Here is a 16277-nt window from a genome sequence, read left to right on the forward strand (position 1 = left end):
GTCAAACTAAAGCTATGTATAGGGAAAGAATATTCTTCAACACATCTTGAAGTATTTTAAATAAATTTTAAATATATTTGTCCTACTGTTATGTTTTTCTCTTAGAGTTAAAGTAGTATACATCCCTCGTATTTTTCTAGTGCTTTTTGGCAATGTTACAGATTTAGTTTACAAAAAAAAACCCCACATGCTGGTTAATCAAGCTCATTATTTTATTTTGTCATAGATATATGTCAACTTTTTACTTCAGAGATAGATATAGGTGTATATAGCAACCTTTGTATTTCAGAAATTACTCATCTGACTTCAGGTGTGTTTTAGTCTATGTTTTTAATAAGTGATGTTTCGTGATTGTTCATAGCAGATAATTCATCTGCTATGTTAGGCTACCAGGAACTGCCTTTTCAGCCCATAATCGTAAATACTGTAAGTGAAAAAACATTCTTCAATACTTCAAAGTTATTGCTATACTATTTACTTTTTTTAAGAACAGATTTTAAATTACACACTGGTTTTTAAAATAAGCTCCTTGTCAGGACTGCAAGCTGCTGCAGGTTGAATATACATTATATTTTATGAAGCAGAAAGAAATGTTTATTTCCTCTGTATCTGAAACACCTGAGTAGAGGGAAAATGTGCTGTCTATAAATATTTTAGCCTATTTCTGAAATGCTCTGCAGGCTGCTACTTAAATTTTAGAGTTGGTAAATGCAGTCTTCCAGATCAATATTTTCTGAAAAACACTTCAATGTGACCTAATCTTGCTCCCTGTTTTCTTCATCAGCAAGACAGAGAGTGAGGATGCACATAATAATCATTGAGCAATACGTTGTCTGACTTTTGATATCATTTTGGTTGTGAAAGATTGGTTCAAATTTGTTATACGCTCAGCAGAATACACAGAAGCAATTTGCCACCCTGTTGTGAATTTTAGCATATCTTTCAGTGGTGATGCCCAAGATTAAGAGAAGGGTTTGGGTAGAAATGCACTAGCCAACACAGTAAGCAAGGGGGAGAGAGAGGCACCTGGCATTTACCAGATATTTGCACTCACCAAGGGGAAAGATTACGTCAAAACCTTTTGACAGCCTCATTTTAAAAATTTCTCATTCCCACTTATAATATAAACTGCTTGTCAATAAATGCTAAGAGAAATCTGGCCTTTTTCTGAAATATCTCATGTGAATGCATTAGCTGTGCTAAGGTGATTACAGGAGGCAGGTAGGCATTTTGCCTCACTTTGTGGCAATGGTTCCCCAAATGAAAAACCGGTTAATTTCCAGTGCTCAGTGTTCAAATAAACATAGTAATTCATACCACGTTTCTTTTTTCTGCATGCCTGATCTACCAGATTTTCAAAACACAACAGGACAGGTTTTAGTGATTTGTGAGATGGCGGTCAGGAAAAGGCATTACAGGGTGTGAGAAAAATTGATTGCTGCAGCACGTCTCACAGCTGCAGAGAGCAAGCCGCTCTCAGAAGAAGCCAGGGAAAGCCTGTAAGGATGGGTTGTGGTACCCTGCGCCTGATGTTACCACTCTGTGGCAGCTGTGCACGGTCATAACTTTTCCTCATCAAATGGCATCACGGCTATGCCAGAAACAGTGGAGTTAATATCTGATTTGTGCACCATGATGTGCACGTACACAAGCATTTGAACATGCCTTTAAACGACACCTTTGCCCTTTGTGGGGTTTGGTATCGCTTTCTTAATGATAAACTTTCTTACTCCTGATGGACAAGCAGCTGACACATACAATAATCAAAAGAAATACATTGAACTACCATAGTAATGGTCACAAATACCTATACCTGCATCCCAGAAATAGGACACTGGTGAAAATGCTGTTGAGGAAGTCAGTGGGCTGGTATACATTTCAACCACTTTGAAGAGTTTTTCTGCTGCTTTTCTGCTTTAGTTCTCGGGAGAACACAGGCTTAGATTTGCTAAAGGCAGAAAGGACAAAAGAAATACAATTAGATAAAGACACCAGCTCCATTTTCTTCTGAAGCTAGCTAATATACAGCAGTACAAATGTTCTGCTGTGGGTATCCTTCAATCTTTCCAGTTAAAGATGTTCAAATATACTACAGAGTACATATAAGTAATCTCTCAGGCAAGAGTAGGAAAATACACTCCTATATATAAGATACATAACCTCTAGGAACCTTCTCTTTTGATAAATGAGCATTTGAGTACTGCTTGCAAAGTTGGTTTTATAGTCTTTTCAGGAGTGATTGATAGAAACCAGTATTAGATCCACGCCCTGGCTGTTAGAGTGTTCCCCTGAGGAGTAGATTTCAGTTCCTTCATCTGGGTGGGTACCTGATCCTCAGTTTACCAAATTACTAGTAAATGTTGCAACCACAACTCGGAGAAATTGAGGCATGCCCATTAATCCCTGCTTTGTTTATTGAAACAAACACACTGTTTCCTTTGTTTTTATTAAAACACCTAAACCCAAAACGTTTTCTAAGAAGTTAAATTCTTCAATATTACAGAAAATATGAGTATTTGTCTCATGTGGGTTTTTTTGTTGTTGTTGTTGGGTTTGGGGTTTTTTTTGGGGGGGTCAGCCACAAAATAATAAGTAAAAAAAAAAAAAAAAAGGAAAAAATATTTGCCAAGCCAAATATGCTTACCAGGAATTAAACAACAGCTTGATAGTTTATGTGTCGTAGTGGCCCTCTGTTTAGAAATCAGTTTTAACTTAATTTGCTGTGCTAGAAGTACTGTATATGCCTTTCACTTCATACCTCTACCCAATCTCATTAAGAATTGTGATTTGAAACACCAAGAAATAAGTGCCAGGAGCAGTGACATAAGTTTACACTCCTTTTCATCATGTTCCAGAGGCAAAGCTGGAGCCTCTTCCAGGTTTATTCTGTAACCCTAAGCAAGGCCCTGTTGAGCTCTAACTGGAGTGTCCAGGCAAAACTGCTGGTCAAAGACCTGGAGAGTCACAAGGTGGCAGTGTGATTTCTTAAGAGGTGCTCAGTACTCTTGCAGGAATCTGCCAGGGGTGTCTGGTGTCTCTAGAAGCCGGGGATTTCACTGTATGTGATCTCTGCTTATGCACTGGGTAGTCAAGGAAAAAAAGGTATTTGCAAAAGCCATGGTTTCTTTAGCTAAACGAAGCTCTATGGCTATTGAAGGTGGTGATTTTACATATCCATCACTGCACATCTCTTCTATTGTGTTATTTTCAGAAGTGAGACTGCAACTGCAATAGCTCCTCTTTCCTCCTTTGTTTCAGTTCCCCCTTTTATTCAGCCTTTTGAGTTCCCGCGGTTCTCCATCGGGCAACGGGTCTTCATTCCCTGTGTGGTGGTCTCCGGGGATTTGCCCATCACAATCACCTGGCAGAAGGACGGCAGGCCCATCCCAGCCAGCCTCGGGGTGACGATCGACAACATTGACTTCACCAGCTCCTTAAGGATTTCTAATCTTTCACTGATGCACAATGGGAATTATACCTGTATAGCTAGAAATGATGCAGCAGCTGTGGAGCACCAAAGCCAATTAATTGTGAGAGGTAAGTAGATGTAATTAGTTTGAAGGGCACCAATTAAGTGGAATTCATCAGTATTTTGTAATGACATCTGTTTGATGGGAAGTATAAAAACCAGGAAAATATGGTAATCCTTCTTTTCATAATAGAGAGCACACAGAACAACGAAGCTCAGAAACTAATATGACTTTTTCTATCTAAAAGTCTCAAAACTAATCAAGAACACTGGAGTGCACAGGGTGGATGGAGGAGACACAGGACCGACTTCCTGGAAAATTTTGTGAGGCACAAGCCCATTCATTGGAATCAAACCTTTGAAATGGTATCAAATTCTGCTCTGTTATTGCTGTAGCCTGATTGTTCACAATTTTTTTTCTAGATCAGCCTCTCATATAACATTATTAAAAAAGCAAAGCATTGATGTTGACTTCACAGGTAAAAGAATCCTCTGTTACCATGTTGGTGTTCTTTTTCTTATTTGTGTTTATTATGCACTTAGCATGATTAATTTGCTCATGCTGACTTCACAACATTTTGCTTTGAAATAGAGATGAATACAGTTTCAGTAAGGAAACATTTTTATTTGGAAAAGACCTTTTAGAGAGATACCTTGCCTTCAATAGCTTTTACCTTTCATGTCACACCTTAGCCAAGTTCCCTAGAGATTATGCCTTCTGATACATTTTCAAACTTACTGTGCAAAATTTCAACAAAACTAAATGGTTTCCTTTTCTTTTTGGAAGTTTTTCAAGGTGTTTTAAATTTTCTTTCTTTTTTTTTTTTTTCTTAAATAAAAAGTTATACTCTTCCCTCTACACCATCTCCCTTTTGCTGTCAAACCGTTAGACTCCTCGGAGGACGGTGGCACATACTGTAGTATTGCAAGTGACCATGGTTATTTCTGCCTGTTGCAGATCACTACATGTTATATCTCCTTCATAAGTTTATCAAGACAAATCTTAAAACCATTCAGGGGTTTTTGCCATCTTTTCCAGGCTTTTTGTCTCCCTCAAAAACTCATCTGAAGCAAAACTTTCTGAACAACTCTTCATTTTAAGTCAATTATTTCCACTGTCAGAGGGGTACCTTTAATGGATTATTCCTTAGTTTTCCACTTATAGAATGTGTATGATTTTTTTTAATGCTAGTATTACAAAAACTCAGCAGCAAATAGCCCAAACACTTTTTCACAAGTTTTGATATTAATATAATTGTAATTATTAAAAAAGCCTGCTTTTAATCTTGTGTTATTCAGTACAGATGTCTATTACTTTCCCCATTTATCCAGCAAGTCTTAAATTAAGTGGTTTAATTAACTACATGTATGTAATTATTCTTTTTCTAAGTTCTTCTGTTAGATTTGAAACCCATCCATCATCCTGATAGTAAAAGATTTTCCTCACCTTCTCACTTCCTTTAGAAGAAAAGTTGACAACCTCCCATCACAACAGACAGTCCACTGGCTATGTCTGCCCTATGCAGAAATGCTGTATCTAATAACAGCTAAGATTGTACCTGATTTGCAGTTATACTCAGTGCTTGAAGTGATGGTGTTTAATCACTTTAGCAACTCTGTATATGTTCCTGCAGGCATTTCATCAAAACACGGATGGTAGGATGATCTTCAGAAACAAAAAGAAAAAGTTGACACAGGTAGTACCACTGAAACCTGTCTCTCTGCAAACACTGTCTTTTTTTCATCACTGATATCCATGAGGCTATCACAGCTCAAGTGAGCCCACACGTGGGTATTTCTGCTCTGATGGGGGCAAGTCCTGCCTTCTCCCTTAATCGTGTCCCTGCTCTCCCTGCCTTGCCTGGACTGCAGCATCCCTGCCTCCTGCTGTCAGCGGGCAAATCCTCTTCTGGACATATCTGCTTCTTGCTGCCTTGTTTGGCATTAATTCATTTTCCCAGCATGTCCAGGGGAGGAGTTTTAGGGAGTCTGCTCTCACACCCTTTTCACACCACTGACACCAACACCTCCATTTTCCCCTTGTGTGTTGCTGCTCTAATTGCACCTCCTGATGAAGGCTCTGCCTCAGCAGTGGGACGACAGGTCTTGGGTACGTGTGGCTGAAGGGCATCCTTATAAACCCATGGGCATGATAGAGGGTAGCTTTTCACTCTCTTTTACCCAGAGGCTTGAGGCCTCTGGAGTCCTGGTCCTGTGACTTACGAGGACTGAGGTTATGAGGGCTACTTTGTTCTTACCCTCTTGCTTATCTGCCTGCCCAGCTAGTGCTCTGCAGCAGCCTTCTTTAAGCCTCTCTCGTATCTTCTCTTTCTGTGTCGGTTTAGATGGTAACGTCTTAATCAATTTTGCTTATGCATCTGGGCTAATAGTTCTCATTCAGAGGGAAAGGGGGAAGTATACTACGATGTCTGACCAGGATTTTCTGCCAAAACCCTGGACTAATCTCTTTCCCTCATACTGAACGGCTTCAGCTGTCTCATCACACTCAGGTCAGAAAGCAGCCAGCCATCAGAGCGTCATCACTGGTCACTACTCGTCTGCATCCCACCTGACCTATACACATTTAAGTAAAGACTTGATTTTCTGCTGTCTGCTTCTTATCCAGGATTTCTGATCTCTCCTTATATTTTTGTTCATAGGTGCCATATAACTGAAACATAATATTTTTCTAAATCAAGTAAGTGTTTTTTCTCCAAATAAAGGGAGAAGAAATGGTACTTAAAATCCTCTTGTTTCTAATCCACATTGTGTGATGATTTCTCAGCCGTGTGCTTTAAACTTAAATGTTGGCTGTCCTAAATGTTAAGGGACTTGTTCTGGGAATCTTATTTATTTGAAGTGTGTGCATTTTGATAGGAGAGTAGACAGTGAATTGCAGAAGAAAGTAAAGGGAAATATGACTGTTCCCCACAAAGTTCCTTTTTCCTTATTTATACTCTCCTTGTATTAATTTAAAAAGTAGACTTAAAAATTATGAAGGCTATCACGTTTCCAAAATAAGTGGGAGTCCATATCATTTTGTGGTACATGCGGTAGATGTAGAAGTAGAATCTAAATCTAGTTCATTCCTAAGATGAATGAAGAAACACAGGCCAACTCCTTATTCTTACATTCTAACTACAAGTGAGTACACAAATTTCTTCAGAATCCATCCAACAACATCAATTCTTTGGCTTTGTAATTTGAGATTTTTTTGTCTCAATATTTTCTCTGTGAAATTGCATGTGTCTGCTATTTTTTAGCATTCATATTTTTCTGTTGAGTTTTAAGTCTGATAAATATATTTCCTATATTCTTCCTACAAATATTATTTTCTAAATGCAGACTGCACCTTCATTTTGCCAGGACTATTAAATGGCAAAAGAAAAACAAGCATTGGTCTCTTAAAATCTGTGGGCATCTTATGGTAAATCTTCACTGATTTTCCTGTTATTTTGTGCTCTATAAAAACAAGCAAGTGGCAATAAGGAGCCCTAAAAGTACCTGGCCAGCAAGGCTGGATTCTCCCTGCTTTAAATATCAGAGGAAGATGACAGTTTTCCACAGGGCTTCCTTACAGAGAATCACACAGGAGATGGATGGAAGGCTCCTGCTGAAAGCACGTGAGAGGAGAAAGCTTTTTAGCATCTGTGCAGCCCTGGGTAAGAAGATCTTAGGGCAATCTCAGTTCTCTCTGCCATGGGTTTCTTGGTGAGGACCTGGAAATGAGACAGTCACACACTCTACACAGAGATCTGTCAGTACTTCTCTCCACAATTTATTGACCAATTTCAGACAAATCGGAAAAGGGGGAAAACGCCGCCAGTGGAGCTGAAAGCCTAAAAACTTAATGAAAAGAGATGATTGATTGCAAACACCTTTACTGAGTGCAATACTAAACACTGGAGACTCTACTCAGATAAGCCCTTCTGCAAACACAAGAAATGCTCCAACTGGAGTCCATACTCAACCATAAGACACAAATCCACAGAAAAGCAGGCTTGGTTATTCCTAATGTTTATGGAATATCTTTTAAAAGCTCATTAATTAGCCACTGGGAGAAGCCTACAACCTTCACTGCAGCTAGGGACTGCAGGTGGGCAGTGCTGGGGAGAGAAAACAGGGGTTTCCTTCTCAAAATCTTGTGCTCTGCCAGATCCCAGCCTGCAGTTCCTCTGGAAATGCCTCAAAAATTTGCAAACTAGAAGGGTTTCTCAAAAACTCATAAATCATTATTATTTTATTTTATTTGTTGCCACACTCCTGGTTTGCTAGGCATGCTTTTAGGAAAAAGGAAATAATAGGAACCTGTCATGAAAGCCATCCATGGATATTAGGAAAATATTTTCTCTGTCAACTACGTATATTGTCATGTAGAATTAATTAAGGCTTTACTCATTAGGGCTGTCTTTTGAAGAGCAATTAAAAATCTATATACACTTTATCATGTGTTATTAACTTCTGAAAGGTTTGCTAAAATGACAGTTAAATAATTATCAAATAAAAGCAGTGGAGAAGAATTTAACTGGTAACCAAAATGAAAAAGCTCATAAATGTATTATGAGTTCAAAATTTTTCAGATACTGTCAGAAAAGAGAATTCAAAGATAGTAGTGGGTGCATAAATCATGATTTTTAAATTCCTGTTAGTGACCGCATCATAAGTAAAAATTGAGATAAGGTCTTCAAATACTGAATAACCTCCCTTAATGAATTTAGTACATTAAGTGTAAATGTGTTTTCATTTTGCACTTGCCAGGAAAGTTGACTATCATTAGATAGTTAGGTATCCAATGAGGAGTCTCTGAGCTTTGAATCTTCCAGATAGGAAGTGAGTATCCTTTTGCTTTCTTGATGTTTGGTGGTAGTGGTGCTGGTGTGATGCAGCAAATTCACTTTGTGATAGAAGAGCAGGGGGAAAAGATTTATGGTTGTAGCTGGTGTCAAAACCAATTTACTTTCTCTGCTGGTGTTTACACTGTGCCTTTGAAGATTATTATTGAAAGATTCACTTCCTATTTAATGTTCTCATTAGACAAACCTGATCAACACGAACGACTAGGCACTGTCTCATTTTGCAAAAGTACATCATTTTTTCTCAAACTGCATAGCAAATGGATTCACTAAACCAGTTAAATCAACCCCTTAGGTCCAATGGCCAAATTTAATAGCTGTTCATCTTTGCTAAAGTACAGTGTTTAATGATCTCATTCATTAATACATCAATGGTTGCTTTGGCTGATTAAATTTCTTCTATCATTTTGACAGGATGATCTACATGTAAAGTACAAATATTCCATGTAAAAATGAAATGTATTCAGAGCCAATGTCATAGATTTTTTTTTAACTCACTCCAGTAGCCCAGTGGAGGAGCTCCTCTTCAGAATTGCTCTCCAGTGTGAGATACTAATTGCTGTTCTTGGGAAGCAGAAGCACTTGCATAGATTTGAAGTCCAGGAAGGAGTGTGCGAGTTTGTCAGCTGGTCCCTGGCATAAAGAGCAGTCAGAAAGGATTCTTGGATTTACATAAAGCAAAATGAAATCAGGGAACGTTAGCACACACTCATAAATTTATTTTAGTTAGTAGCTTGTAAAGGTCATCATTGCGAGCAGCAATGACGCTAGCAAGCAGCATCTTCTTAGGGTACCAACTCCTGTTGTATCATCTTCTCTGGATTGTTTCACACAAGGAGATAATAAAAGAATTTTCCTTGCCTTAAAATCGCACCATGACATTCATGTTTTCTTCAACATACTCTTCTGATTGCTCTCATCCTTTGTTTTCCCTTTGTGAAAGCCATAGACTGCTAGTCACAATATTGATGGAAAACACCTTTTTTAGGTTGAGTTTAGCCATTAAATAGTTTGCATCTGTCAACTTACCGCTCTTACAGTAAACAATTCAACAGCTCATTTCTGGTCACAGATCCGTGGGCTGCATTAAATGAAAGATGCTAACAGAAACTTACTGTTAAAGTAATTTTAAATACTCTCCTTTATGGGCTCAAGGGACCGTGTTGCTGAAACAAGGGTGATAATAGAAGTAGAACTGTTTTGTCGTATTTGTGAGTTATTTCAGAGTGTTTCCTTTCTAGAGGGTGAGAGGAGGCCCACACTTTTGCAGCTAGAGAGAGAGGAAGAGAACTAATTGCTTTCTTTTCTCCATTACCTCTACTTTGGCATATCAGGCAAATTAACTTGGTTAAATTATTACTAAGCAAATTTTCTTTAAGGGCTAATTAATTCCTATAAGATAATGAAAAACTGAATGCAGCTTTATAATCTAAAAGTGAGTATCAAAAGCTAGATCAAGTAGTTAACTGCATTGTCTGCCAAAATGTGGTAGCACATAGCAGTGAACAAGTTATTCATTTGAAATAAAATGGAGAAGCAAATTATCAGTGAAGAAGAAAAATGTAAAGGTCTCCTCTGTTTACTTTTTAATAATTTCTATAAGAAGAAAAATCCTTTGGTTTTACCTAGACAACAATACAGAAAGAATCGAAAGGTCATCGAATAAGTACTTTTGTTCTGCTATAGTATCTTTTCTGATATCTACTGGCAATCTTAAGACTAGGTGTCAGGGGTTCATAACTTCAAAATCAGAGCAGCAGCTGGCATTTTTATAACTAGACTTAAAGGAAGGCCAAAGCTTTACTAAATGTAGAAGTTGTTTCTATTACTGGATGTGGGCAAAGTTTTTGCAAACTAAGGTTGAAACATGCTTAATTTATGGAGCAGCACAAGGAAACCCTGTGATTGCTAATCATACACCTGGTTCTGGAGCGTATACAGCAAAACTTAATTTTCACAGTTACTGCTCTAGTATCATTCTGTATTAAAAGTAAGCATTAAAATTAAGAATACCAATAATATCTGAGCAAAAATTTATGTTTCTACATATCCAAAATACGGTGAAATCATAATGATGAAAAGCCATATTCAGAGCTTGTCAATGCTAAAGGCACAACACAGCAAGAATATCTACATGAGCTCATTAAAGATGTGGAAGGATGCATTTCCAAAGAAATGCTCAAACAACTTTTATATTTGGCATCCATCCTTTTTTTTTTTTTGTCTATATATGCCCAAAAGGATTAGACAAAAAAATTATTTTAACAGGTAACTTTAATGCAAATAGTATTTTAAAGGCTGATTGCCTTTATTCCAGACCAGGCAATCTTGCTTAACTTTTCTAGAACTCTCTGTATATACCTATCCATTTAATATAATAATATAATTTTTTCCTGAAAAATTAGCACTTTCTGACAGTGTCATCCACAGAAAATGAAGAATATAAAGAAAATGTTTTTCAAAGACAAGAGAAATAAAACAAAGAAATTACAGAAGTTTTCTGTTGTAAGATGGGTTTAAAAAAAAAAATATACTCTTCACACTTTTCAGTGGTAGAGGAGGCCAGTAATTATCAATCACTTCATTGCATCATTTGTACTCATTCACCTGTAAGACTGATACAACTGAGATGTTTTTGTGGTGGTTTCTTTTTTTTTTTTTGGTGTACACTGTTTATGGATAAGCAGCATGTAATTGATTTTTCAGAAGTTGTGAATACAAAATTACTTACAGTTATTGAGGTGAAACAGGCTGACGCCACCGTGCTGAGTGATAAAATCAAATCTATTTGTGCAACTAATTGCACCTGCTTTGGAAAATAAGTACTTGGGACTCCTTTTGTGTTTGGTGATAAAATGAACACAGAACAGTGAGAAAAGAGTTACTGAACCAAATGTCTTCTGTGAACAGATAATTAGAACAGGGTGGGTGATTGCCCAGAGCTGCTGTTTCTGGGATTTCCTGTTTGATGCTCACCTATCATGAATTAACATAACATATGATATATATTTGTCAGTGTGGCAGCTGTTTAGAAAACGGAAATATTTGACAGCAGTAAATATATCTCCTAGTACAAAAGAGCCTCTAATGCTGTTAGTTCCTTCCATTTCTTCTAGCCACGTTTCAAACAGCAGTGGAGCTTCTTTGTACATAGTTAGGCAATAAACAGCTTTGCATAATAGCTACAGGATTCAATAAGCAAAAGGTCAAGCTAAAGGGATTTTTTTCTCTCCAGAAGATTGTTCCCCTCTTTTAAAAAACATTTGTGTCTATGAAGGTGGAAAGAGAAAGTTGGAGGGGAGTCTGGATTATGGAGGCACAGGGAGGAAGGTTCAAGCCATTGTGAGGAGGGTTGTCTGCACCTGGAGATTATCTGTAGATACCTCCGACGTTCATCAGTCTTGTCCATAGCAACACTGGCAACCTAAGTTTCTGCTTAAGGAGAACTTGGGACGCTCTGGTATAGTAGGAGGTGCTATTCGCATAAACTATGAGAGTGTTCATACTTTAAAGTCACATAATATAGCACTGGTGCTTCTGCTGTGCTTCAGCCACACCGCTTTTCTGATGTATAAGCAGTAGTGTATTCATGGCCATTAAGAGCTGTTTCAGGTCCCAAGTAGATAGTCACTGCACTGACGATCCCCTTCTGTGCTGCGTTGCATTTCCTCATGCTACAACCCTTTCTCATACTGTCTTTCTTAATTTCTGGTACTTCTGTAGAGGCAGGTGGTGGGGTCTGATGGGGGTTTGGGTCAGAGCAAGGAGGGATGGTTGGGCCTTGTGTTCTGTCTCCCCCAACTTTGAGACAGTCACCACTGGCTGGACCTGCGGAGCTGTGAATCCATGAGGCTACATGTGAGTCCCCAAGTGCATATGCTGCGGTGGGCAAGGAACTATTAGGATTTCTCCTTTACTGCATTAGACCTGAGTGTGTTGCAGTACTTGATTTGAGAGGAAAAAAAAAATCTATCACAGGCTCGGTCACCTTACTCCACTTTCTCTGTAGCACTGTAAGAAATGACAAAAAGAATAACATGTCGATTTAAGGACATAAATAATTTAACTCTTTTCTCAGGTATTTACTTCTTCATGTACTGAACCAAAGAACAGGAGATCAATGAAAACCTGTGACCTTAACTGACTTTAATACAACCATTAAGCACCTTGAATATTTAATAACTTCTATGGGTCTTTCAACATTCTTCACATTTTTCAGCTTTTCTTTCAGACTTTTGTCAAATTTGTAGGTTTTATTGAAGCTTTGCCATTTAGTATCAGGCCAGTAGCTCTAGCATTGTCACAAGCTCTTTTCTTCCCTGCGTATCTGTGTTTGGAACACATAGAGCTTTTCCTTGAGATGAGCAGCTCTTATTTATGTATAAATAGATGCATACATGCCTGTATCTGGAAGACTTATTAAAGCGGTTTTATGCTGCCTTAGAATAAGTCTAATGATATGTATACATTGATGCACATACACCTATTGCAGTAAGACTTCTCTTTACCTTAATGCAAGCAAATTGTGTTGAACCTTTCTATGGCTGTTTGGAAAGAAAAGTCCCATCAGGAATCATGGTTCACAACTCCTCATTTTAATATAAAGTTATTTGATTGCTAGTAAAAGTGTTATTTTTTAAGATTATTTATACTACATCATTATTTTTCTAAGGCTTACTGGTTCACCATTACAAAAAACAAGCACAGAAAACTTCAGTTGTTCTTAGGTATCTGTTAAACCTCTGCCTTTGTTAGACAGCATTTCTTTTCTGACCATGACAGTATGATTCATCTGTTACTCCAATTTATAATATATAACATATATATAACAGAGAGATTTTTATTAATTTATTTTTGTATCCTATAAAGACCAGTGCTTTGTTGCGTCTGGCAAGAAATACATTGAGATTGTGTACAGAAAGTAAATAATCATGTAAAACCAACTTTACTATGTAACTGGATATTAAAAAATCTGGTTTTAGTTTTTGTTTTCTGCTATGAAATTTTATTTCTCCTTATTTGACTGGCCTGTCATTTTGAGCTACCTGGTAAGTCGCACAGATTCTCATGGCTCCTTTTGCTTCCTCCCACAGTGCCCCCCAGGTTTGTAGTTCAGCCCAGCGACCAGGATGGGATCTATGGAAAAGCTGTAATTCTCAACTGCTCTGCAGAGGGTTATCCTGTTCCTACCATTGTCTGGAAGTACTCAAAAGGTAGGAATCCTCCAGTGATCACTAGGGACAGATTAATTCTCATTTAGTAACACCTTACTCACCTGTAAGTTACTGGTTTAATCTTCACATTGTCAGAGGCTAGCAACGTGCAATAAGGTGCAATAATGTTTATATTGTTCTTCTATCATTTCCCTAAGCACATAGTGCTGGCCATTGCCACAGACACAAGGCTGAGCTGGATGCACTTCTGGTCTGCCTTAGAGATGTCCTGGAGCTGTGAGTGTGTGCCTGTGTTAGCCATGGCCTCGACAGGCGAGTGAGGAAATGGATGGCTGAGAAAAAAGAGATACTGCTTTAATTGAAACAGCCTCAGAACCAGGTTCATCGAAAGCATTTGGCTGATTTTTTTTTCCCCCTTCAAAATCCATGGTAACATGGCCGATCATATCTTTTCAGCAAAGAAGAAAGGTCAGGTATCATTAGCATAAGCAGTAATTCAGTATGCGCTTTACATAATGCTTTAACATTTGCTTCTCATGTAACACAGCATTAAAGCTGGCCCCACTTGACCCTCAGTAACCATAGAAAATTGACTGCTTTTTAATTAAAATGTGCTGCCAGCTAGATGTGTCTTCCAGCCAGTTGTCTTCTGGTAGGTTTTAGCAAGAAAACAAACTATTCAAAATTTATCCAATCTAAATGAGTTAACTCTTTAAAAAGCAAAACTAGGTGCTGTTGAGAAGAAATCCTTATGTAATGCTTCATGTCATTTTTGGATTCCTTAGGATCTAAATCTAAATTACATTTGGAAAAAAAAAAGATAAAGAGAGAGAAAAGTTCATGTTAGAAACTATTTTTGCTTTTATTGGTAAATTCTAGTTTGTGGCAAGAAGGGTGCTGAGCTCCAAATGCCATTAATCTCAATGATTTATGGGGTTTTAATTGTGAATATGGGTCACAAAGAAGTAATTCTATTTTGGTTTGGTTTGATTTGGTTTGGTTTGGTTGCATGCTGAAGGAGAAAGCCAAGCCAAGCTAGCTGAGTTGTAATTAACTGTGAAGAGGTAAGCAGCCCATCTTAATAAATGAGAAAGGGATAGTGGTAAGGGATAGTGGTCTGATGTTAGTGACACTACCATCAAGCAATTATTTTTAAGGTTTTCCATTAACAACTCTTAAGTTTTTAAATTATAGAAAGTTATAGTAGATATGTGATGCAGGCAAACCATGAAACTGCCATTTCATTTTTTGGCCAAAATAGCTCTAGGTGAAAAGGTCAGTATTTTTACAAAAGCCTGTATTTTGTTAGCGGATGACTGCAATTTCAATACCCAGTCTAACTAAGCTGCTCTACAGGTCTATAGGATATACACTACCTCTTGCTCTAAAGAGATACACTGCATAATCAATTTGTGAGCAAGGTTTGTGCCAAATTCTGAGATAATTACTGAGGTGAACCCAGAAGGAGTAATGCAATGAGGTCATAGCTTGTTTATAGGTACCACAACAGAGTAGAAAGGCCATCTGTACACTTGAAGTTAAGTTAGTGTCATTGGCTTTTTGTGTCAGTAAAAAACGGAAGAGAGTTCATTTTTTTGAACATCAGGGTAGACGGGCAATGGAAATGGACTTGCTGTCTCCAAAGAATAATGACAGTGATCAATACAGACACCCCAGCAAGAATCTGTTGTTTTAAGTCCTTCAGATTTATTGAGGCAATGGGCACATGCTGAAACAGAGGAGGTTCTGTCTGAGTCTAAGGAAACACTTTTTACTGTGAGGGCGGCTGAGCACTGGTGCAGGTTGCCCAGGAAGGCTGTGGAGTCTCATGCGTGGAGATATTCACAAGCTGTCTGGACATGGTCCTGGGCAAATAGCTTTAGGTGGCCCTGCTTGAGCAAAAGAGTTGGACCACATGACTGCCAGAGGTCCCTTCCAACCTCAATCAGTCTGTGATTCTGTGATTCACGAACACATGGTCTTGCAGATTTATCCATGCAGTTGTGTGTGATAAACTGCTGTCACTGCTCAGAAAGGACTTTAGCTGTAGTAGCAGTAGCTGTGTGTGAAGAGTAAGAAGCCTTTGCAAACTGTTATGCAAAGTTTTGCCCAGTTGTAACTATCCTCAGAAGTATAAGCCCTTTCTCTTCTGTGAACACCAAATTATCCCCAAAATTTTTAATGTGAAGAAATATAAGAAGCGAGTGCTTGCATCTGTCTACTTGGGCAATCAATTGCAGGTAGGTAGAGTTAGTGAAGCATAAATGTGCTTTCGAACTAAATGACAGGAAAACCGGCTTATTAAAGAAAAAATAGACTAAGAGGAAAGTGTGATATACATGTGACTAAAATGGTTCAAAAAGCAAGAATAACAAATGATGTTTGTGAAAACATTATCGCTTTAACATTTTGAAGTTCATAGTATTGGCCATCCAAACCTTTAGTGTAAACGTAAGTCTCCAAAGCAAATTCTTCTAGGACTAGAAGAATTTTTAGTATGCATGTCTGGTCTTTATTAATATTCTAGATTTTGTATTCGTAGGTTGTTATATCTTGATATTTCATACTAAGTCATTCCCCATAGTATTTATTCATTGTATTTCCTCCTGGGCTGACTCAGTCAGCTGCGTATAGTAATTAATGCTGACAGATATTAACTTCGTGTATAGAAAGTGGTATAAGAGAATTCCATTGAAGAAGACTACCTTACGATTTACCTGAAAAATCTCATCTCATGCTGTCAAAATAGGTTGTAAACCCCTTTGTTACAAGAACCAGATC

At 37.9% G+C, this 16277-nt stretch overlaps 1 protein-coding gene across 2 annotated transcripts in view; it reads left to right on the forward strand.

Moving 5' to 3' along the window:
* Nucleotides 1-16277, forward strand: part of DSCAM (DS cell adhesion molecule) — a 400267-nt gene that overhangs the window by 235607 nt on the left and 148383 nt on the right. For both annotated transcript variants that reach the window (XM_065635636.1, XM_065635626.1), the window contains exons 8-9: nucleotides 3259-3537; nucleotides 13416-13535. In XM_065635636.1, coding sequence (XP_065491708.1) covers nucleotides 3259-3537; nucleotides 13416-13535 — 399 coding nt within the window. The remainder of the gene's footprint in view (nucleotides 1-3258; nucleotides 3538-13415; nucleotides 13536-16277) is intronic.

Source organism: Caloenas nicobarica, chromosome 1, assembly GCF_036013445.1.
Source record: "Caloenas nicobarica isolate bCalNic1 chromosome 1, bCalNic1.hap1, whole genome shotgun sequence".
NCBI classification, from domain to species: Eukaryota; Metazoa; Chordata; class Aves; order Columbiformes; family Columbidae; genus Caloenas; species Caloenas nicobarica.